Source organism: Nesoenas mayeri (genome assembly GCF_963082525.1).
Source record: "Nesoenas mayeri genome assembly, chromosome: 9".
Classification (NCBI taxonomy): domain Eukaryota; kingdom Metazoa; phylum Chordata; class Aves; order Columbiformes; family Columbidae; genus Nesoenas; species Nesoenas mayeri.
The window spans coordinates 1,324,690-1,348,330 of record NC_137557.1 but is presented as its reverse complement, the minus strand read 5'-3'; the positions used below and the strand labels follow the sequence as shown (position 1 = coordinate 1,348,330).

The window sequence follows — 23,641 nt, the reverse complement described above, 5'->3', positions numbered from 1 at the left end:
ACGCGGTCACCGTGATGAAATGGTACCCAAGGCAGATGCTGCTTTTCGCTCCATACAACATGCTGTAAATGAACTTTTCCCAGCCAGCTTCAAACACGCTTGGCTAATTGATTTTTCTTCTCATTAGTACCAATGTAAGTTATACTGAGCGCTTCATAGAAACCATCTTAACACCACTGTCATAAATTCACAGTGTTGTATATAATCTGCCCAGGCAAGTGGGGTTTCTTATAAAGTCACAAATACATATGCCTGCAAAAACATGAGCACCCAAATGCTACTCGGCTATGCACAAGTTTAAAAACCTATTAATAACCTGAGCAGAGAGCTCCTCTGCAAAGCCAGCTGCATCCAGACAGGCAATCCTTTAGCAGCAAAGTACAGAGCTATTACACTGCAAGGGAACAAAGACCGACACCGTGACCATACCTATATTTCATGCCCGTTTGCTTGGCGGTGGATTCTTTCAATGAGATGTGGTGCTGAGGGGTGAACGTTCCCAAACTGCGAGCGATAATCGCCACCGTCCGGAATTTGGCCCGGGCTGCATTCACTACGTTGGGGGTAGTGGTGTTCTGCTTGCTGATGAGCCTGTCTTCACCATTGCGACTCTTCAAGTTGTGCTCTGTGCAGGCAATGGACACTTGCATCGTGCCCTCGGTGCCGCCTCAGTCACCGTCCAGGTCGCAGCCGGAGCCCCCGGCCACCCCGGCTTCGGTCCCAATTGCTGCCCGGGACCTGCCAACCTTGACCTCACAGAAGCAGCCGAAGCAGCAGGGGGTCTCCTGGGTCTCAGCTGCGATGCCGGGAGGAGAGAAGCCCCGAACTTGAAAAAGGAAGCACAAGAGCAGGTTTCAGCTCACTCTCAGCTCTCCCCTTGTGATATTTGCTGCTGCTCAGACAAAAGCATCCATCCGCTCAGGTGCTTTCAGCAAAAATGAAGCTGTTCCTTCATGCCGAGCCGCCAGCAGCAGCTGCCGCTCTCTCCCGCTGCAGGTTTGCTCCTGGTCGTGGGTTTAAATCACTGCAGACATGCTGCAAGCGCTGGCCCCAGCCGCTGGACCACAAAGTGCTGAGCCGGCAGCCTGGCCGGCTGGAGAACCGTCCACTTGCCAGCCAGTCCCTACGGAGCAGCGATGGCCATCGGTTCTGCTCTGCCCGGCTGCACCAGCCCCTACATCCCCCCCATGGCCGGGCTGGCAGCGGGGGCTCCCGGGACCCCCAGCAGGACCCCGCGGGGACGGGGAAGGGGGGGCACAGGGACCCGGCCTCCTTTGTGCTCACAGCGAACACAGGCGCTGCTGGCAGCTGCCGACTGTAAAAATAGCTGCTGCCGGCATCGCTGAGCAGGGAGAGGATCTCTTGTAGCGGGGAGCAATTCGATGGTAAAATGGGCTAATTATGGAAAGAAAGAAAAAAAAAAAGAAGGGGGAGGGGGGAGAAAAATCGCTCTGCTACAGCATTAACACATTAATCCTGTGTTTCTGGCAGGCGGAGCTGCCTGCAGAGCCAGGCTGGCAGCAGTGCCGGGGTTAATCCCTTCTCCCCCAGCATCGCCATCCCAATCTGCTGCAGCGCAAAACCTCTGAAGCAAAAACCGTCCCTGTCCCTGGTCCCTCACTGCGGCTGGGGCTGCAGCCAGAGCAGGAGCCCAGCTCCCAGCTGCACCTCACCAGTGCTGTCACTGAGTGTCACCGTGTGTCACTGCTCCCAGGGGCAGCCCCGAGACCCTGGGGCTGGGGGAGGGTGACACGGGGATGGGGGCGGTTTGGAGCCCTCCCAGGACTCCCTGCCCATCACTGTCCCCAGCAGAGCAGCCCTGGGCACTTCTGGGTGCAGACCCCCAGGAGAGGGCACCCATGGGGTGTGCATGGGTGACAGTGATGAGCCGGGGGGTGGCCAAGGGCTGCGGTCACCCCCTGTCCCTTCCTGCAGAGGTGGGAAGTGGTCCGTGGGGTTCACCACGCACCCCCTACATCTGCCCCAGGAGAGCTGGGGTGAAGGTGGGGGCACCCCCAGGCATCCCCTCGCCCATTCCCTGCTTCTTGCCCAGGACCCTGTCTCTGGGCGGGGAGCAGCCCCAGGGCTGGAAACCCCCCAGCATCGCCACGTGAAGGGGGAGCAGGAGCGGCGGCACGAAGAGGGAAGCTGGAGATGCCAATGTGGCGATAAAAACCTGTTCTGAACTCGAGGTGACAAACCCCTGATCTCCTCCCCTGTGGCGGGGGCCCGGCGCGGTTTTGTCCCCCGTCCATGGCGCCGAGGGGTGTGCGAGCGGCGCGTGGGCGGGCGGCAGCCAGCCAAGGCCACCCACCGCCCGGCGACGGGGAACGGCTCCTGACGAGCTCTTGGCAGCTCCTTTATCTAATTTATACAGCGCATTTCTTTAAGGATGGAAAGCATTATAGCAAAGGAAGTTATTTTGTGACATTTTTCCAAAAGATGATTAACAGTTTATCGTATGACAGAGAAGCAAACTCCCGTCGGGGCAGACGGAGCCCTTGGTGCGAGGTCTGGAGGGAGGGAGGGCTGATCCATGGGGTGGGAGTCGGAAAGAACCAGCTGAACTAACCGCTGCAAGGCTCCATGGCAGACATGAAACACAGCTTTGAGAGTTTCAGGCAGGGAAGCAGTGAGCTAGGATTACAGATCCCAAATAAATGCTGCTACATCTTCAGAAAAGTGCGTCATACAGGGCCACATGCCAGGGCGGTGGTGACACCAAGATGTCCCATGACAGGAGCTCATCCAGGACATCCCCTTGTTCCCATGGGCCTGGGGGATGCAGCCGGAGTATGGTGGTGGCACTCGGGGCTCTGCCTTGACAGCCCAGTAGGCTAAGCTCAGCTTTGGAGCCCAGCTTTGCCTTTCAGAGATCAAAGCAAGACTGACGAAACCGGGATTATGTTTGTGCCTGATGGACATACACCACCCTCTTGTTGGGCACAGATATTTCAAGAAATGACATTTATTTTTACATCTTGCTGTAGAGGTCTGAGGAGCCCCCGCTGCAGTCAGCAGCTGGCTCTGCCAGCCGAGCAGCCTCACTTGGTCCTGGGGACGTGCCCGGGCACCGTCCCCCAGGTCCTGGTCACTGTCCCCGCTGCCACTGCTGCCCACACCCTCGGGTGTGCGCCCCAGGGAGGGATGCAAAGGGACAGTCTCATTCTGCACCAGCACATCCCGCAGAGCATATTAACTCAAGCCGCTTAGCTTCAGGGGCGTTACAGACTCTGCCAGAGAAATATGTATTTAAACACAGGATTTAGTTCTTTTCCATGAACAAGATAATCACTTCTAGACTAAAACATTAGAATAACGTAATTCTGTATCATGAAAATCCCAAGCTTATAAAACCAGAGGTACGTGACAGCCGCGGTGAGGATGGTTCTGGGGCGCGGTGGCAGCTTGGGCTCAGATGAGCCCCCAGCCAGGCTCCCAGTGCCACCCCGGTGCCACCAAACCGCTACAGACGCAGCTCTTTGCCAAGACATACATGTGCATTTCACCTCGAGGAAGACGACAACCGCTCATTAGACAACTTGCTCAAAACGCTCCATCAAGCAAATCTGGTTTAACACAGACGCTCGTGGCCACGCTGGCCTTGCCTTTCTTGTGACCCCACTTGTCCCCTGCCCCAGGAGCCACCACATCCATCCCAGGGTTCAAAATAAAGAGCCAAATGCAGACGAGTAGGATGCTCTAGGCAAGCGCAGAAGCCGGGAGATGGTTTGTGGCTCCTGCATAGGTACATATTTCAACACCCTGACCAGGCTGTTTCTTTACCCAGGACCTTGCAGGGGCGGGATGAGGAGCAGCACTGCAGCGAGCAGAATGGAAACCTCCATAAAGCAAAAATACTTCATTCAGACCATGTCTGGTCCCTTGGGAGGCCCCGCGGGAGCTGGGACCGTGCGGCTGAGCGGTGATGGACAACCAGTCCCCGGGGTCCCCGCAGGCAGGGGACAGCGCCGGGGACACCAGCCCCACGGGGCCAGGCGGCAGCTCAGCTCTGCTGAGTCAGCGGGAATAATATGAGTCTACAGCCCAAAATATAAAAATAAACCGAAGTCCTTCAGTGTGGGGCAGATGAACCATTGCAAGCTGCTGCCGACCCGGCCGTCCGGCACAGCTCACCCCGAACACCCCAGCACTTATTTGTTCTTCCTTTATATTTCACCTTCTGGTGAAGCAACTTTGAAACTTTATGCCAAGCCTGGCTGGGGACGTTGCTTCCTGATGCCCGCACTCAGAGGCCATTCGCACCAATTACACTGCCAGGCCGTTCTACCCAAGCAGAGCGTTTCACTGGACAAATATCAATTAGCGCCTTCTTCATTTCATCAAATTTAAGCTGATTGGCAGCTAAGCCTGCATCTTTGGTAGCACCAATATGCTGCGTATAAATTCTGGCAGGCTCTGTCAATCTTCTAATCGCCCTGTAGCTGCATCTTCCCAGCAGCTTTCCCTCTGCACCCGCGCCCAGAGCAGCACCGGGCACCGCTGAGATGCTGCAGGGCAGGAAAAGTCCCCGCTTTCAGGCTAGAGACACATTAAAAATAGCATTTCAGCGTTCACGATAGAGTTTTAATCACCCTGGATGTTTCGACTTTGCACGCAATGTAAGTGGATGAGCCAAACTTCAGAAAGCTGCACAGAAGCACCAAAAACCCATCTGGCCGTGACCACAGAATCCGGCTCCAGGAGCAGGGTCTGGGGAAGGCAGAGCTCTGCCTTGCGGCTTTTCCACCTCAAAAATGCCCTCTTGATGCTACCCAACAGATCAGCCCTCGCAGCCTGTCCCCAGCTGCCTTTCCCAACTCCATCACAGAGGCTTTGGGCTGCAGCCTCCAAGACTGGCCTTCATGAGAATTGTCTTCATCTACTGTCACAAATCCTGGAGTTTCAGGCTTCCACACGATAATTCTTGCGCAGCACAGCAGGACGCGCTCAGGGAAATTCGGTGTTATGTCCCAATAAAATTTTCATTGGGCCATAAAAGCTCTGGTTATAAATACAGCGACTCAGCCATTTCACTCCAGCTCAACAGCTGTTTGAAAACAGGGCTCCTGCTGCGCTAATTACTGCTGATTGCAGCCATTCAGTTACTTCTCCCTGAACTGGGCTGATATGGACACTGGCGATGCTGCCACCCAGGAGCAGGGGGAGAAGAGCCCAGGAGTGAGCTGGTGTTAGGATGCATCTCCCTAAAGGACTTCTGGGGTATTAATTGCAATTAACAGCCAAGGTCTTGCAGCGGGATGCTCACCCGCTCAGCTGAGGAGCGGTCCCGACTGACGCAGCAGCAATGAACCCCGCAGTGATTTGTAGCTCTTTCAGGGTGTATCTAAACCCACAAGGAACGTTTATTTTTGATAACAAAGCTCAGAGCTTGGTGAGGAAACGCACGGCAGAACAAACGCACCGCGCCTATCGAGCAAACAGTCATCATTTCCATTCGTTTCACATGAAAAACTTCATTTGCATCTGTAATCGCAGTTGAGGAAGACTAATCAAAATTCCCATTATATGTTTTTCAGTTAAAAGGCGTCGTTCTGGCGGGTTTCCAGCCCGGCTGGCTGCAGTGCCCAGCCCAGGCTGCCTCTGAGAGCACACGAGATCTGCTATTAACACCAGATCCAGCCCATACCCACCAGCCGGGCTCCAAAAAGGGACCAGAACTGGGACCACGACACTGCGGAGCATCGTGGGCAAATGGCACCAGGCTGCTGGGAACACGTGTAGTGCGTTCAGGCCCAGGATAAATACAACAGCATCGTCCCAGCCCTGGGGACCCGCGCTGTGCAAAACTGCCAAGGCTGCCCAGCTCCTCCGCAGGGACCGTCCCCATGTTCACATTATGGATTCTGCAGGATATGATGAAACGATAACCGAATCAAAACCGGCATGAAAAATACACTAGCTTTGCTTAATTCTAATGAGAATGGAGGCAGCTGCCAGCAGGGTGACAGATGTGCAAGACGTTTTCCCTGCGGGCAGCGCTGCTGAGGGTTCCTGCTCCGCTCCAGCACAGAGACCCTCAGCTACAGCCTTGCCCTGCAGAAATGTTTTATTCTAAATAAACACCACCAAAGGAGAAAATGTACCTTTTCCAAACAACTTCCTAAACACACGACATCTCAGAATTCCCCCCTCTCTTTTTTTTTTGTTTCAATCCATACATCATACAGAGATCTGCTCATGAGGAACTGATGGACAAACTCCCATCTCGCTCCCAACCCACTGCCAAGAGCCACAGCACCCCTGGTACAGCCCTTGGGCACCGGGAGAGCCGCCGGCTACCAGAGAGCTTTGGGACTGTTGTAACCAGCGCTACACAATGTTAAGTAAATTGTTAAGTAAATTGTCGCCTAATGTAATGTGAAAGAATCAATACTGAAACCGAGCCCCAGAGCTCCCTGTGTCTTACAAGAGGGATGTGACCTACCAGGCACCCAATTCAGTTAATGAGTCACTTATCCCTGCAGACGGAAAACATCCCCGCCAGATTGCTGATGGCCCCATTAGCTGCCCTAACCCCCACTCCAAACCAGGTAATTTAATTTTTCCATGTTATCTATTCCATTTCTCAGCTGACTGAAAGCCAGCGGCTTACAAGATAGGCTCCAGAAACGACCATTATTTTAATGTACTGTAATACACTGAACAGGATTAAACATGATTAAAACACTTAGAGCTGTATGAAGCTCCATTGCACAGTACAAGAGGTTTTCCTTTTATATGTTCCCCCCTAGGTGGGGCTGGAGCCCCTGGTGTATCCCAGTTATGGGGCAATGGAGCATCCCCAGCAGCAGCATCGGAGGCTTGGAGCCCGTGCCAGGCTCGGGGACACCACAGAGCACCTGCCCACCAGTTGCTCAACACTTTTCCCATTTCTGTTGTATTTCAGGGGGTTTTGAGGGAAGCAGCACCAGCCCCGCACATCCTCCCCTTGAGCAGCGGTTGGATAATTCTCTAAAATAGTTAAAAGGAAGGCGAAGAGCTAGAGAAATGCGCTGAGGCCGGTGGCTCGTGGCAAACGAGAGGTTTTCCATCTTGCCATACGCACTGTGCATACAGAAAATGCAGATTTTTTCCCAGGTGTTTTGCATAACTCGATCAATAAATGCATTCCAAATAAAGCTCAGCTCGAGCTATGTTCTTCCAACTTATTGTGCTTATCAAACAGCAGATTTTAGGCAATTATGTATATTACTTCGTCATCCATACACGTCAAATATCGCCCAAGCATCACTTGTAACAGCTTAAAACTCTAAATTAACTTATATGAAGAAATATGTTGCTAAGGACTCAGTCTGGGATGCTGAATAACACACAACTCCGCTCTGCCCTTTTCCGGGCCGCGCTATAGCAGATGGATGACTAATTATCATGCAATAACTTCTAATTCTTTGAGATGAGCTGGCAGAGGGTCAGAATAAAGAGCTAAAGGAGACTCGTTGGCAAAACTTTCTTCCAGCAAATACCCCTTTGGCCAATGTCCCGCCTGCCCCGACCAGCACGGGGACCTGCGCTGGGACAGAAGCTCAATAAACTACATAAAACCCGAGGGTTTCCATCAGTCATTAGTTACTGTAAACCAAGACTGAATAACACACATTATGAAAATGTCACCTTCTCCTGGGATTCTCTCATTCGGTAGCGACATTTCTAATTATGAAAGTGAGTGGCACGGGGTACAAATCCCATCAGCCGCATTCGGCACCACTGGCACAAGATCTCACTCCCTGCGTTGGAGAGAAAACTCTTCTCATTGACCAGCGCTCCCAAAATAATGGGAGGCATCTGCTGGAATTAGTCACGGGGGAGAATGATCACGTCACCCAGAACAATGTCATTTGCTGAAGTGCAGCACATTACTAAGAAATGATCTTCAGCCCAATTAATTTTATCGTTGCCTTTTCCCGCTGCCGGGCTCCTCTTCAGGGAGCGTGATGCAGCAAAACCCCTTGCGTCAGCACTTCCTCCGCCGCTGAGTTACTATTACAGCCTACAGCGCTACTTAAAAGAATATACCATTTCAGGACTTCTGGAATCTGCTTTTTACCTGGAGAAGGTGACTTGTTCCAACGGGAGGTCTGGCCAGAGCAGGATTTGGGACCGTCTGGTGCCTGCCCAGGGGTGCAGGGAGAAGCCAGGGACTGTGGGAACTCTGTACATCCCTAATTTTCCCTCCGCTCCCTTTGGACCAAGGGGCAAACATTGCTGTCTTCACTCCCAGCCCTCTGCAAAGACTTTGTAGCTTTTATTTTTGCAGCTGAGTCACGATGTACCTCAGAGAGGTACAATGTCCTTTTAGAAAATGAAGCACAAGGCACCATGGAGCCGTCTGGTGCTCTCCAAGCCCTGCTGAGCCAAGGAGCCGCTCGCATCCCCATCTCCCAGCGCATCCCAAAGGGTATTGAACAACCACTTCTGTGCTGGAATGGTGCCCATTTAATTAACAAAAGCATTTGCAAGAGGATCATTACATATTGCCAAACGCATAACCACTCATTAGATCCTCAGGGAGAAAAAGAATAATTACTCTTGCTATCTATGGGATGTCTGTTTCTGCAGTGACAAAATGTGCATTTCACCACCGCAGCGGGGATGGGACACTGAGGGCTGGTGAGGGAGCAGCTCCCCTGACAACCTCACCTGTTCGGACCCCCCGGGTACTTCACAAACACCCCAGGAAAAAACAGCGACTGCGCTACTGGAATTATGGAAACACTGCGTTGTCTTCTGGAGTCTTCCTGGCACAGGGATGAGGCCAAGAAAATGCACACTGAAAACAAACTAACAAAACGAGGCTTATCAGGCAGCAGCAGGTCTGCAGCAGGCAGGTTTGCCACCGAAAAAGCTGCCGTTCAGCTCAGCATCCCTGGGTAGCAGAACCAGGGGCGCCCGCTGCCTGCATCCCACCCCAGGGCCTCTGCCAGACGGGGAGGTGCAGAAATAGAAAGGTGGTCACCTCAGTGTGGGGAAAACACAGAATAATAAAAACACATTTCAGGAGATTGCTTTGACTTGCTTAAAATGGAAAAAAAACCCCCAAGTTGTGATGCAAAGACCGGTGCAAAGCGTTGCCCGGCTGAGCAGGCTGGGGAGACGTTGGTACGGCCCAACCCATCGGTACCCACACCAGCAGCTGCTCCCAGAGGAGCAGCATCCCAAATTACCGCACTTACACCTGGTATTTCATAGCAGATAACACAAGAAAGTATATGTAGAAGTACCAAGAGCAGAATCCCCAGGAGATCCCCTAAGGATTCCCTCCATCCACTGCCTTGACCTGGCAACTATTTCCTGATGCCAGAGGAATTCTGGAGAGGAGAAATCCACAATGTGATGACGAGGGGTCCCTGTGCCCGATAGCTCTGTGTTATAATTAAGCTTGATTGGAATCACATCGCAGTTTCGCCTCCTCTCAGGCACTTTCCTCCTTCATTCTGTTAAATTCTTCCTGATATCCCTGGGTCTCAGAAGGGCACTTCTTATCCTAAATGTTTTGCCTTTGGCATCTGCTGCGCTGAACAAAGCATCTCATTTCCAGGAAAGTTTGCTCTTTATATTACCGCAGGCTGTCAGGCCTGCAAATTCTGAATGCAATGAAAACTCACTATCAATAACGATTAGGGTACAAATCAGGATTAATAACTAAGAGAGAAAAATGACAGGAATTCTCTAAGCACAGACTGGGCCACAGACCTGCAGGGCTGGGAAGGGGCATTTTCTGCTCATATTGGGAGATGGCAGTGGGAGGGATGGGGCAGAAAGGGAAAGATGTTGGAAGAGCAACTGCCATCGTGTTTTGTTATTTACTTTAATTCAGCAAAGCAAAAGAGTTACTATTGCATCAGTATTGGCTTTGCATTGAAGACCAAAATCCACTTTTGTTCCCTGAACAGTGGCCACCTGTGACAACACACCACGGCGGGTGACACAGAGACCCGCTCCCAGCCCAGCGCTGAAGTTCAGCTCTTCAGAGCCTTGCCAGAGCCGGGTTTTATGATCATTTCCTAGAGGAGGGAGCCTTGACACAAAGCACTGACCCCACAGCTGCTGGACAAGCTTTCGCTGAGATTTTCCTAAAGTCAAACCCTCCGATCCACCACTCAGCAGTTTGTATCAGTGCAACATACGGCGAGGTCCCAGCCTCAGCAGATCCCAAAGTCAGCCCAAAGACACCCAGATAAAACCTGTTTTAAGCAAGACCGTATGGACCAAGTTTCACCCCAGGGCATGCACACAGATTGCAGATTTCAAACCCAGAAACAGCCCAAACTTCCCAGACAGCCCCCCGCAGCGGCACCGGCTGCGCTCTGCACCGCGGCGGGGAGCGGGGAGAGGGGAGCAGGGAGTGGGGAGAGGGGAGTGGGGAGAGGGGAGTGGGGAGAGGGGAGTGGGGAGAGGGGAGCGGGGAGAGGGGAGCGGGGAGAAGGGAGCGGGGAGAAGGGAGCGGAGAGAGGGGAGCGGAGAGAGGGGAGCGGAGAGAGGGGAGCGGAGAGAGGGGAGAGGGGAGCGGAGAGAGGGGAGAGGGGAGCGGAGAGAGGGGAGCGGAGAGAGGGGAGCGGAGAGAGGGGAGCGGAGAGAGGGGAGAGGGGAGCGGAGAGAGGGGAGAGGGGAGCGGAGAGAGGGGAGCGGAGAGAGGGGAGCAGGGAGTGGGGAGAGGGGAGTGGGGAGAGAAGAGAGGGGAGAGGGGAGCGGAGAGAGGGGAGCAGGGAGTGGGGAGAGGGGAGCGGGGAGAGGAGAGCGGGGAGTGGGGAGAGGGGAGCGGGGAGAGGGGAGCGGGGAGTGGGGAGAGGAGAGAGGGTAGCGGGGAGAGGGGAGCCGGGAGCCGGCGCGGCAGCACCTGCCGACCGAGCTGCTGATTTATCCAGCGCCTGCCAGCGCCGCTCAGCTGCAGCTCGGCAGGAGCAGAAGGTGTGCGGAAAGCAGGAGCGAGCGTGCAAATTGCCGATGCACACGGCTTAAGGCTGAGCCGGGATTTACTGCCGGGGTGGGGAGCCGGGAGGGCAAATTTGCTTTGTCTTCCAGCCGCGGCATGGGGAGCGTCCCACCGAGAGGTGTGAGCAACCCTGGCAGCGCCAGCGGGCACTCTGAGCTTTTATGCGGCTCCGTCGCTGTCATTGAGTTTATACTACAAAAGGCAGCGTGTGTGCGCGTGTGTGCGTGTGCATGTGTGTGCGGCTGCACACGCGTGTGCGGGGCCGGCGAGGGCGGCAGCCAGAAGGCAGCAGGCCGGGGACCCAGCGTCCTCCCCGTGGGTGAAGAGCTCCTCCTGCCGAAACGCGGGGGGACGTGGGCTCACGCTGCACGCCGGCTTGTGTCCCCTCCTTCGGAAGGGGGAAAACAGGATTTCTTGCTTCCAGGAGGAAATATTGTGCTGCAAACACCATACACACGTGTAGATAAGCTGTTCACATCCTTACCCACACGCGCCCCTTGTTTTCATCCCGTCCTCCCCCATTCACGCATGAATTCACGATACAAAAAGCAAGGAGCAAGCAGAAAATGCAATAATTTGGAAAAAGGACAAGACATGGGAGTATCTGCTGTCACTAGAGAACTGGCTGCGTAGTTGAACAATCTGAAAGAGAAACAAATAACCATTGATGAAAAATTACACTGGCTATTAAAAAGGACACAGCTGGATGCAGCTCTTTAGATCCATCTGCACAGGAAATAGGGAAAACATTAACGCTTTAAGCTATATCCCAATAAATATAATGCAACTGTGCTCCGAACTGAGCAGATTAGGCTGGGATTACAGTGCAGGATTATAGGACTGCATCAAGCGCTCTCATATATTTTGCCATCTCAATATTAGATATTTCAAAGCTTCAGTGCATGACCAGAGCCTGACCAAGGGAACCTGGAAAAGCTGGTGTGGCAAAGGCATCATTCCCAAACTCCCCTCTCTGCAGGGATACAAACACGACCCCTGAATGAGGGACAAGGGACGAAGGGCATGATCTGCCTGCTCCTCCTGCACATCAACCTTTCCCCTATGGCTCAGACAGGGCCCAGGAGCCAGTCTCAAGAAAAGATTATAAAGGAACTGAACAAAAACACTGTAATGCCTTTTCTGGTGTATCATCTCTTCTTTCTGCCATCTGCCATCTAAAAAACTGCTATGCTAGTGGTTAAATCCACCGCTTTGTATTTAATAGCTTTTCATGGCCTTGTCTGTGCGCTGGTTTGACTGAAATGGAGTTAATTTTGCTCACACAGTTCAAAACTGTTCTTATCTGTAGCTGGCTTGCTCCTTGTTTGAGTTTAGTTTGAGAATAAGAAGACAGAAGCCCAGGGCAGCGTTAATGCTTTCTTCTAGTGACTTTCCAGTGGTGTTGAGTTGGTATGACGAGAGTGCAAGAATTTTCTGCTATCTTAGCTGGTTTTGGGGAGCCCAAGGTCATTCTGGGCTCTCTGTCCGCAGGTGTGGGGCAGCGGGGAAGGGGACACGGATGGGACAGACCTCGCTGAAGATATTCCTTACCATAAGCATCACTCTTCGGATCTAACGGGAGTCAGGTTTCCCGGCTTGTTAGGCCGTTCCAGTTCAGCTCCATTCCAATTCAGTTCCATCTGGGAGTTCTGAGCGGTGGGTTTTTGCCACTTTGCGGTTGCTCTCTGGCCCTTTCTGCCTTTTTTCGGCTGTTTTGGACCAGGCTGCTCTGTCTCCCCAAAACCAGCTGCTCAGCATGGACAGAGTTTATGAGGAATTGCACCGAACATCACTTAATTTATGTTTTGTTAGTATATTAGTATTGTTATTTTATTAAACTGGTTTTATCTCAATCCATGAGTTTCTCCCTTCCCTTTCAATTCTTTCACCAGTTTTCACTATTTTATGACCAAAACCCACCCCAACATGCCCCCAAACCAGGCACTTACCCCCCTCCATCAGAGTTTCAAGGGGTTTTAAGTGGTCTTTATTAATTTTGTTAGTTATTTAAATTTTTATGCAATTTTTAAGTGTTTTCAAGCAGCTCTCATGGCTTGAATTGCAAGCTGGGCTTAAACCCTGACAGCCTGGTGCCTGATAACATTTTGAACATGCTCATACCCCCAGCATTCAAAACATCCCGTGAAAATGAGCTCCTCGGTTTCATTACAAGACACGAGTGAAATGTTTCCTATATTCTAAACCTGTTGTCCAGAAATGTCATTCACATTCCCCCCGGTTCCTGCATTATGGGACACCACGAGTTGTTTGCTACAGGCTGTTCCTGATTTTAAACACAGCTGCTGTAATCCCTGCCAATGATCTTTTTCCTGAGCTAAAAGCCTGTTTAATCAGCGGGTTCAGGGGCAATCCCATCACTCGGAGCCCTCTGCTTTCTCACAAACAAAAAAAACCCCAAACACAACAGTATTTACTGTTATCCACGTTACATTTTTGCAGCAGGGTGTTTGCCTTTGTGTCTACCGCGAGCTGACAGAACTCCAGGGTGATGGGCACATTTCAGCAATAGCTCCTCTGCAGGAGTATTTTCTCCTTCTGCCCGTGGTGGTGGTCACCACCAGATCCTGGTCCTCACCAAAAGCCTGTTGTTATCTCAGGGTTTGACCCTGTTACCCATGTACCGTGATAGTCTCGGTGAAGATACCAAACTGGAGGGCCTGCCCAGTAAACTGAGCATTTGATCGCTTGTCATACCCAGAAAGTAAATAACGCAGTTGAAGGACGAGGTTCGTTCTGGCGCTGCACACTGCGTATTTCACTCCCTTATTGTTTTTCCTGACACAGACTTGTATCAATGCAAGACACTCACCAAATTAGACATACGAATCAACCCTCTTACCACCAGTTTGTCCCTAGAGCGCTCTGATATTCCCTCTTGCTGTATTTAGCCACAGCAAGCACGTTAGTTTTCCAGAATTAAGAGATCTTGGCTATCTGGTCCTGGCGCTGCTTTTATCCCAGCAGGAGCCACCGTCTCCTCCCCACACATCAAACAAGACTGTGAGTGATTTGGGGACAAAGCAGCAGCTGAGGGTGGGTTGTGACATCAGTCTGAGGATTTGTGGGTGACTCCTTGTCACCCAGCTCCTTGCTCTGCCATGGGGACATTTCCCTTTGCAATCAGGAAACGAAAAGGAAACCTCCTGCCTAGGGCTCCCTGCTGGCCGGTCTGCAGACAGGAGCTTCAGCCTGACACTCCTCAAGTGCAGGTTTTTAATCAGCTTCATCAGCAAAAGCAACATGAACCGGGCAGAGCGTCCCAGCGCTTCCTCGGGATGCGGGACAGCCTGGCTGGGCGCTCACCACAAAAAGAGAGTTTGTCAGGGGCTTGTGTGCTGCACGAAGAACTCACCCTCCCCACACAAAACCTCCACTAAATATAAAATGGATGAGATACAAATAGAAAACTCCAGCCCCAGCTCCAAAGGCTGTGTGTGGGTTAACCAGCAGCGCCTCTGCAATCTGTGACCTCCATAAATACTTTCCACATGGAACATTTGCCAACAGCGCGTTCTGCAAAAGTTGCCCGCGTGTGTTTGCGGACATCTCCCATTTCACCTCCAGGCTCCCGGACTGCAGCTGCCCAAGTGGAGAGATGCTGGTTTAACCACGCATGAGCAGAATATTAGCAAGTTTTACAGCCACCGCTTCCCAGCTCACACAGTTCAGTCCCGAAGAGCTCAACCCCAGCACAGCGCATATGGAAGGAAGCCGCCCAATGAACACCCCGTTGGATAATAAAGTGCCAAACTGGCTTTGCAAATGGCATTTCTGTTGTCGGCAGAAACAAACTAAGCTCATGCGCTGCTGGTTGTTCAGTAATAGGCTGAACTAAGCTGTATTTGCTAAAGCAATGAAAGGAAGAAGAACTAACCATCCTATAAACCAACCAGCTTATGCGTATTTTAGTGAGTTTATTGTTGATAATTCATTACTTTCCACTCTAATTAAATAGCTCTTAATAAAAAAGGAGGGTTGGAAGGTTTTTTGTGCTGTCTCTAGACTAGACCTACAGACCTCTGAAGGAATGTCTGGAAGGCAAAACAAGCCATGCTGGAAAAGACGACACTGGAGCTCAGTCAGCCTGCCAGAGCCCCTGTATTTCTAAAGCAAGAAGAGCAAAAATCCCCAGAAAGCAGCAAGTGGTGGCTGCTGGAAACCCCTCTCACTCCGCAGCAGAGCGCTCTGCACCCTGCACAGCCTCCATCCTCCTCCTCCCAGGGGTGATGCGTGCGAAACGCAATATTTTATAGCTATGAAAAATGCACGCGCTTAAAATTAAGCATATGCTCGAATCCATCAGCTCCAACAGAAATTAACCGTATGATTTATTTTACCATGACTGATGGCTCTGATGAATGAAGCTGAGATACGGCGTGTGACGCTGTTCACACGGAGCCTGTGGCACCGGGTAAACCAACACCGGCTGCCCCAGGGCACAAGACTCTCCCAGAATATCTCAGTAATTACATTTTGCTGTGAGTCCAAAACTCAGTCTGCCGCAGGTGTGGGGCTCGGGTCTCCATCCCTCCCCAACCTCCGCAGGTTTTTTCCTGCAGGACGAGCACGTTTTCCGTTGAGTTTAGGCCGATGCGTTCTGGACTCGGCAGCAGCCGGGCCCAGCACCAGGGACGCGTCTGTGCATCGGGGCGGTGTGCAGGATCATCTCCTGGGGAGGAAACTTAAGACACCAGATCATAAAGTGCTTTATGGGAACACTGTGTGGCTACGACACCACTTGTGCTTCTCAGCGAGGGCACCTGAAGTGTTAAACCATGTCCAGAGCAGACCAGCACCATAGAAAGTGCAGAATTAACTGAGAAATAACAACGATAAATGGGAATTTTCCTGTGTGTATTAACGCCAACCATTTAAAACAACTGCCACATGGGATTAGGATCATCAGAAGGGGAGCAAAAGAATTTCTCACTAGAAGTGAGGGAAGCTTCCAGTTTAAAAAAATATAATAAATACATCACCAAAAAACACCAGTTAATCAGAGTATGTGACTGGGGACAGCGTCGCTACCCCAGCGCAGCACCAGGATCGCTCTCCCACAGCCCCGCTGGGACACGGCTCCCCCAACGCTGTCCCACCGCCCTCAGATGTTCTCCCTTTTCCTCACTTGACCCCTCCCGGATCCCCCCGTATTGACACCGTCGTTCAAGGCAGCGTAACCCCAACTGCCCTGAGCATCCCCGGCCGGCGCCGGCACAGCAGAGGCACAAAGCCCTTTGCCATTTCTTCTAGTGCTGGCTCCAAAGCACTTTATTATTCACTCCATCCTCCCTGGACAGTGTCTCCAAACAACTAATATCCCTGGCCAGCAGCTAAAGTTGTGACACAATCCTGCTATTTCTATCCAAATAGAAAACCTGTCATCTTGTTTCAATTTTAAGCTCAGAGCAGCCATGGGCAAGAGTCAATCTCCAGGGAAAGCCAACATTTTGAAGACATTTTTCTTTTATTAAAAGCATGGAGGCTGTATCTGCTTTCCATAGGGGATGTCATCCTCTTCGGTTAATCTCGTCTGAAGCAAAACAAGATGACAACAGATAGACCAAGCCAATCAATGTTGTCTTCACCCATTGTCCCCCAGCCTACAGCCCCTTTTCCCAGGCTGTCCCTGTTCCCAGCATGGACAAGACCCTCTCTCTTGGATGTTCTTTCTAACACACAAGCCACATATTAATAATTGTAATATTTCCCAGCCTGAACCCAGCCAGGCTTTCAGTCCATTTGCTGCAGTTTTATGGCAGGGACAGACATTGCATCGAAGCACCAGCCACAGTCAAAAAGCCTCTATTCTCCATGTTTTCTGTTTTGCTGTTCAGTCATCATCCTTTTAACGTGCATAAATAAGTGAGTTTTCATTAAAACATCAGAAAGGGCAAATCCTTCCACCCAGATTCGAAAGAGGCAGTTCAGTAGAGCGACACAACTTAGAAGAGAAGGAAAAAAACCTCAAAGTTTTAAGATTGGGTCACATGCATTAACCATCAGACAGTATCTTCAGATTCTGCGAGCCTGCCCGCAGGTGTGCACAGACTCACGGACACAGACAGACCACGTTTCCCGTAGTTTTAGCTGTTTGCCACCGAGCAGCCACCAATTTCCCAGCCAGGGACGAGCAGAGGTACCTGTAGTTCATCCCCGTCCGGGCCGGGACGGTCTCCAGCAGCGACAGCCCGTGCAGGTGCAGGAACTTCTCCAGCTGCTTCAGCTCGGCGGCCGGGCTGGGCCTCCCCGAGCAGGGGGGACAGGCCCTGGGAGCCCCGCTTGGCTTCTTGCCCCTCAGCGACGCTTCGCTCGGCTTCTGCAGGCTCGGCTTCTGCAGGCTCGGCTTCTGCAGGCTCGGCTTGGGGGGCGGGATGTCGGCGCAGGCCGGTTTGTACAAGTGCATGGTCCACCCTGCGGCGGGGGGTCCTCAGCAGCTCCCGGTGCCGCCGCCCTCCCACCGGTACCAGATGGCTTCAGGTGGGTTGTGTTGCCCAAGCTGACCACAAGACTATGGAGTAGCGTTTTTCTCCCAGACATTCTTTATATTATTGTGATTGGCTCATTTTAATTGATGCCCGGGATGGATTCTGGCCAAGATCAGCAATCTCGTTCGTCTGCTGGAACCTACGATGGCCAAGTCCTCCAAAGGAGGAGGACTGCCAGTGGGAATAGAGCACCGACCCTGGTTCCCAGCTCTTATATTTAGATAATGAGAAATATTTGTTTGAGATTCAATCCAAGGCCAATAAATGTGAACCAAATATTCTCGGAGGGTTTATTTCAGGGCTCGGACATCTCTCACGCAAGTCGCTAAAACATTTTGCTTCCTCATAGCCCATTGTGAACTCTCACGGCTCAGGTTCCGTGGGCTGGAAACTTCCCCAGGATCTGCAGCCTCCTGGGGCTCCCACAGCTAATGAGGAAACGAAGGGTATGGAGCAGTTGGACACCAAGAAGAATAGGAAATAACCACAAAACAGACAAGGAAAATAGTTGGGGAAGGAACAAGGTACAGGCATTGGAGCTGAGGCAGGGAACAAGCAGCAGCTTTCGGGAGGCTGCGTGTCCCTGCAGAAGCTCATGTGTGGATGGAGAAGACCCAACAAAGCCCCTGAGATGCCATCAGTCACTCCAAAACCTCCAGCTCCACAGAACCTGCTGCCTCTTGGCGTGGAGCAACAGGCACGTGTCTGAGCTCTTTGCCTAAAAATAAATGCACCGAACCCACAAGCAGTTATTTCACTGGTAAATAGCAAACAAAGAGTCTCAGGTTCTCAGGGTTTTCACCCCTGAGGGGTGATGGGACGCTCAGCACAGGTTTCGTGGTATCACCAAAGCCAGTGCCCAGAGCATCCAGCACCCTCCGGTCCAGATAACACCCAGAAGTTGGCAAAAAACCACCTTTTCTGGCCAACACCAGCCCGCAGTGACCAAAGCATGACAGTGATACACACCGTGGGCCAGACCACTGAGGCTCTTCCATTTTAAACACCCAACCCATTTTCTGACTGTCATTTCAATCCCAAATACATTGGAAAAATAAGTTAAATAATCAAGTGATGGATGTATCATGAACTCAACTAATCCCTAAATCTTTCAAAGCAGATAAACAAAGACTGATCCCAAACCCAGAACATATTTTAAAAGATTATAATTCAATGTCACAGAGGGGAGTTTGGCAGGGACATTTGGATTACTTGGTTATTTTTGCCCTGTGACTGTCGTGTCAGGGCCCTAAGGGCACTAATGGGCCCCCCTGGCCCCATCTCCCGGGCTGGGAGGGTCCTGATCCCCCAGAACCCTCCCACCCTGTGGTACCCGAAGATGGGGACCCCCAACTTCTCCCATTATTCACTGTGTGTCTCCTACAATAGACCCTCTTTTGTTTTACCTCCTGTCAGATCCAGCCCCCTCCTCATCTCTAACACAAGCTTAAACAGCAAAGAAATATTTTCACAAACTCTTCCGAACTTTTCAGACAGAAGAGTTTCACTGGGCTGGAGTGTTTAATTTCAACAGATCTGCATCGTTACAAACTTAATTCTCCCAAAAGTTATTCCGCAGCACTTTGTTTTTACAGCACCGAAACTGCTCAGTCTACAGACCCGACTGTGTCCCCTTCATCAGGCTTTTGTTCGACATCTCTGCTCTTAATAACGACTTGCTCCATCCCTCATAGTTTTATCTTGTTTTCCTTTCAGTTACCTTGTTTCTAACTTTTACTCTAATGACGTTTTAATTCATTCATAATCCCAGCATGTCTGCAAGACCTTGTTTTGTGCCAGGCACTCCGGGCATCCCCGCTCTGTCGGGGATTAGGGAAGATCTCACCGACTTCTCTGAAATCCCCCATTCCTGATGCCGTGCAAAACAAAGAAACCCCCCTGGCAGCAGCCCTGTCCCTCGAGATCAATGACACCCGCGTCCTCCCTCCACCGCTCCCCAAAACCGCCCCGTCCCCACGTTGCTGCTGTTCGGGGCTGAGACAGCAACACCAGCAATTTGTATTTAGGTTCCTGTTTCATTAAGGATCTTACTCGGTGCAGGAGATTAGAGTGTCGCACATCTAATTTCCACTAATTCCAAGATCCCCTTATATTTTTTGTAAAGGAGTGAGATCAGATTCTGGAGGCTGAGACATTTAAGATGGATGGAATTAGAAATTCAGCAGCTGCAGGTTTGCCCTCCCAAGTGGGTTTTTCACTCTGCGGGGGGGACAGGGGAGATGGGGACACAGGGAGATGGGGACACGGGGAGATGATGGGGACAGCAGCACCCAGCAAAGCCTTTCCTGCTATTTTCTCCTCTCACCCACCCAGTCCCTGCAGAACAGCAGCAACTTTCCAACTAAACCCAAACCAAGTTACAGCCACTTGGACACAACAGCTCAAGAGAAATAAGGCTGAACAACCACAGGCAGCTTGTGTTGAAGTTCTGGGGACTAAGAAACGAGTTTGCAGAATTTCCAGCTCTGTAAAGTACATCCATCGCAGTGCAGGAAAAAATACCGGAATTGACAGAAGAGTCAGACTCATAAAACCACAAAATTTCATATTGTTATGTTGATGACGATCAGCGGAGCGCAAAGGGCTGCTGTGACACGTACCTGTGGGGCATGCCGGTGGTGTAGGCGATGGTGAACTCGTGGGAGAGCTCGCAGAGCCGCAGGTACCAGTTGGTCTCCAGCTCCCGCAGCAGCGCCAGGCGCCGCGCTCGCTGCTGGGGCTGCCCGGCCCGGCCCCGCGCCTCCTTCCCCCCCTCCGATGGGCATTTTGGGGCTCTGTCCCTGCTCCCCAGCGACAGCACCGACTGCTTCCGCAGCTTCAGGGCGTCCTCGGCGTTCTTGTTGCCCACGGTGCCCGTCCGTGCCGCCAGCATGTCGCGTCCCGCCTCGGTGCCCGGGCAGCACCCCCGGCACTAAGTCGCTGCCCTCAAATCGTTTAAACTGATTTTCAGTACGCGCTTGCCTCCCTCTATAACCTCACGCCGGCCACAAAGCTGTAATTAGATATGTGTCTGGGGAGCTTAACTGGAAAGAAGAGCTGCAACCTACTCATGGAAACATCTGCAGCAGGAGGAGGAGGAGGACGGTTCTTAAACAACAAGCTACAAACACGTGCGAAGCAGCGCACCTAAACCGGACTTGCACACAACAAGGTATTTAGATGGATAATAGTGGGGGGAGAAAACAGGCCCAGGTCACTAAAGCTGTAAGCACCGGAGGCTCCAGCCAGCGCAGGCGAAGGCACACGTGTGCTCCCACCAGCGGCAAAGCCACGTGGGCTCGTCCCAAACTGCAGCGTGGTACCCGCTGGATGTGGCATCGGAGCTGGACGGCCCATCCCTCCTCCTCCTCCTCTTCCTCCTCCCATGGGCAGAGCTCCAGCTGCCCAGGTCTCCCCGTCCCGCAAGAGCTGTAGAAAGTCAGGGATTTGGTCACCCTGAAGATGAGAAGAAATCGTGACTTTTTCCCGATTCATTTGCTTGCTGAGCTTGGAGAAAATATTGGAAAGGAGTGGATATGAGAACTGAATTAATTTCCCTCTCTGGTTTGAAACGTAGAAGCTGATATAGAGACGACAGAACTATTCACTTCAGGAGCGCAGACATACACTTGTTTGGAGAGGTGCAGAGGAACAAAGCCCTCTGAAGACACGCAGCATTTTGAAGGCTTTGCATTGAACAGAAGAGCAGCTGCCCACCCGTGTCTGCGCTGGGGACGTGGGTGTCCCACGGGACGGTTCTCACGCAGAGGGTGGCGAGAGCCTGGCCCGGGCTGCCCGGGGCTGTCCCGCAGCAGCGCCGCCGCTCACCGCATTCAGGAAGAAAACAAACAGGAAAACCAAACCAGAACACCCATCACAAAACAAAACCTTGTTAGATGCTCTTTAATAAAGCATACCCGTTCCCTTCGGGAAGAAATCCTACCCAATCTACCTTCCACAGGAACCGCTGTTCTCCAGCCTGTTCAGCTGGGGTGGCGCTAAAGCGTTCGCCGGAAATTTTGCAAAACTCTAGAAAAATGGCTCAAAATGTGAGTTGTTAAGGAATTCTGTGTCTGTTCTAAAACGTTGCCTCATTTGCCATTAAGCTTTACAGCACTTCCCAAAAAAGAAAAGGTTTCCAGCAACTCCAGAAGCCTTTAAATCAACCCTTAGCAGCTGAAGACACGCATATTTATTTTACGGATATTTAAGTTTCAAGGCTTATAAGCTTTGTCAAGTTTGCTTGGAAATTGGCTGACAAACCCAAAATAAAGTTCTTAACCAGTTGTACAAAAAGCGTATTGTGCTTAGCCAGCCTTCCCTGTTTATCATTTCCTTAACCACAGAAACACCCTATTGTTCCCAAAGACCTTAAACAGTATCGGTCACTGTAAAAGTAAATTAAATTAAAAGGAGCTGCTGACAATTTGTTCCTCTCTAAACGGAGCATTGTTGGCAGCGCCGCAGGCTATTGTGAGGGGAGATGTTCCCCTAATGTCTTATTTAGGCAGGTAACGCTATCGGATGTTGTCTCTGGGATGATTATATGTTCTGGCAGGTAAGGAGACCCCAGCTCAACTTATAAAAAATGCAGAAAGATTGTTTTCCGGAAAGCAAAGCCAGCCCGCTGCCTTTAAATATTGATACCGCGTCTCTGCACCTGTGGTGAACATCAGGGCTCGCTCGGGGGCTGCGTCTCTGCCCCCCAGCACCTCTCCCTGTGCCCCAGCTCCAAACCTGCCCCAGCCTCTCACATCGCTTGTTCTAGACAGCCACTGGCTAAAGTCATAAGCTGTTCCAGTTAGAATTCTGGATTTCTAACTTATTTATGCACTTTATAAACATATAGAAGCACATATAGGAGCTCTGCATGTGCAATTTATTAAATTATAAGTACTATTAATACTGTTCCTCCAGGCTTTGAAAATGTCGATGTCTCTTCTTAAAACGCTTTCTAAATGGGTTTTTCACTGCAGCTGCTGCCCCTGGACACATGACAAGGGAACCATCTCGGTGCAGAAGGTCCCTCCCTGACCAGTCGGGTCCCCCCCGTGCCCACCCCCAGCAGGTCCCCACGGTGTCCCCACGGTGTCCCCACCGCATCCCTCAGCCCAGCCCGCCGTGGGTTAATCCCTCCGCTGCCAGCGTAATGCCCTGCACTTATCTGTATTAAACACAATCCCGAGCTGTCTGGAGCTAAGAGGGAGGTTCCAGCAACAACAACAAGCGCAGAGGTACACAACAGCCATTTAAAAGGAATAATTGTTCACGGTGCCAGTTTTAAAGCAAAACGTACCACCCGGCAGCCAGCACCCACCAGGGCCAGGACACGGTTCAATACTTTGTCCTCTGACCAGATTTTTCAGATGTAAATCAAAGCATTTCTAAAAGCCTCCCCAGTAGACACTTTCTGCTCAGAGAAGCATTAGGTTCCCGTGATGAACGACCGCACTTCTTCACGGTTTGCATTTGCAAAGCTTTTTTTAAATAGCCCTTAAGCAGTTTTCCCTCAAGATGTGCAGCTCATTTAAACCCGTCTGCTGCTCAACAGGTGCCTCACACGGTCACGGCCATCAGGAAATCCTGTCCTGGTTTTCTTCACAACAGGTTTATTTTGCCTCACTCCAGGCTGAGGTGACGCAGGGTGCAAGTTCTGATCCTGCACTTCTACTAAAATTCATTTCAAATTCATCCTCTTTTAAAATCATCTTAAAACCCACCCTGGCTTTTCAGATTCCAGCTCATCTCGAGCAGGTTAATCAGCATCAGTCAATAACCTGGAAGGTCTTATTTCGAGGTATTTGAGCAGAAAAACGCCAGCCTTCCGCAGGTAGATCGAGTTGGAAAGTATCGGTAAGTGATATACGAGTAAACATATAGATTTCGTCCCATAGGAGCACAGTAATTTTGAAATGCAGGATCCAATTAGCAGGAGTCTCAACGATCGTCTCTAGCTGACGGCACTCCCGCTCCGCACCGGCTTCTCCTTAGCGTAATTGAAACCCCAACAGGGGAAGATTCGGTCATGTCCTTAATTGGTTTTAAGTGGTTCACCCTCCGCCAGCACTTCAACGTGGTGAGTGATAACAGTGTGACCAGGGATGCATGGTGAGTGATAACGGTGCGACCAGGACGGCCCCAACTCCCTCCCGCGACACAAAACCCAGCGCGGGGGTCGGGC

General features: G+C 51.5%; 1 protein-coding gene across 3 annotated transcripts in view; it reads right to left on the bottom strand.

The window, feature by feature from the left end:
* The window catches only part of KCNAB1 (potassium voltage-gated channel subfamily A regulatory beta subunit 1), a gene marked incomplete at both ends in the record, with an annotated part of 63,558 nt that extends 43,205 nt beyond the window's left edge, over nt 1–20,353 (bottom strand). For 2 of the 3 annotated variants that reach the window (XM_080349936.1, XM_080349937.1), the window contains one exon: nt 430–650. In XM_080349936.1, the coding sequence (XP_080206062.1) occupies nt 430–650 (221 nt within the window). Of the gene's footprint in view, nt 1–429; nt 651–20,081 lie in introns of those variants that run through there. The other variant, XM_080349935.1, reaches the window with a different exon arrangement.
* Nucleotides 20,354–23,641: the final 3,288 nt, after the last annotated feature.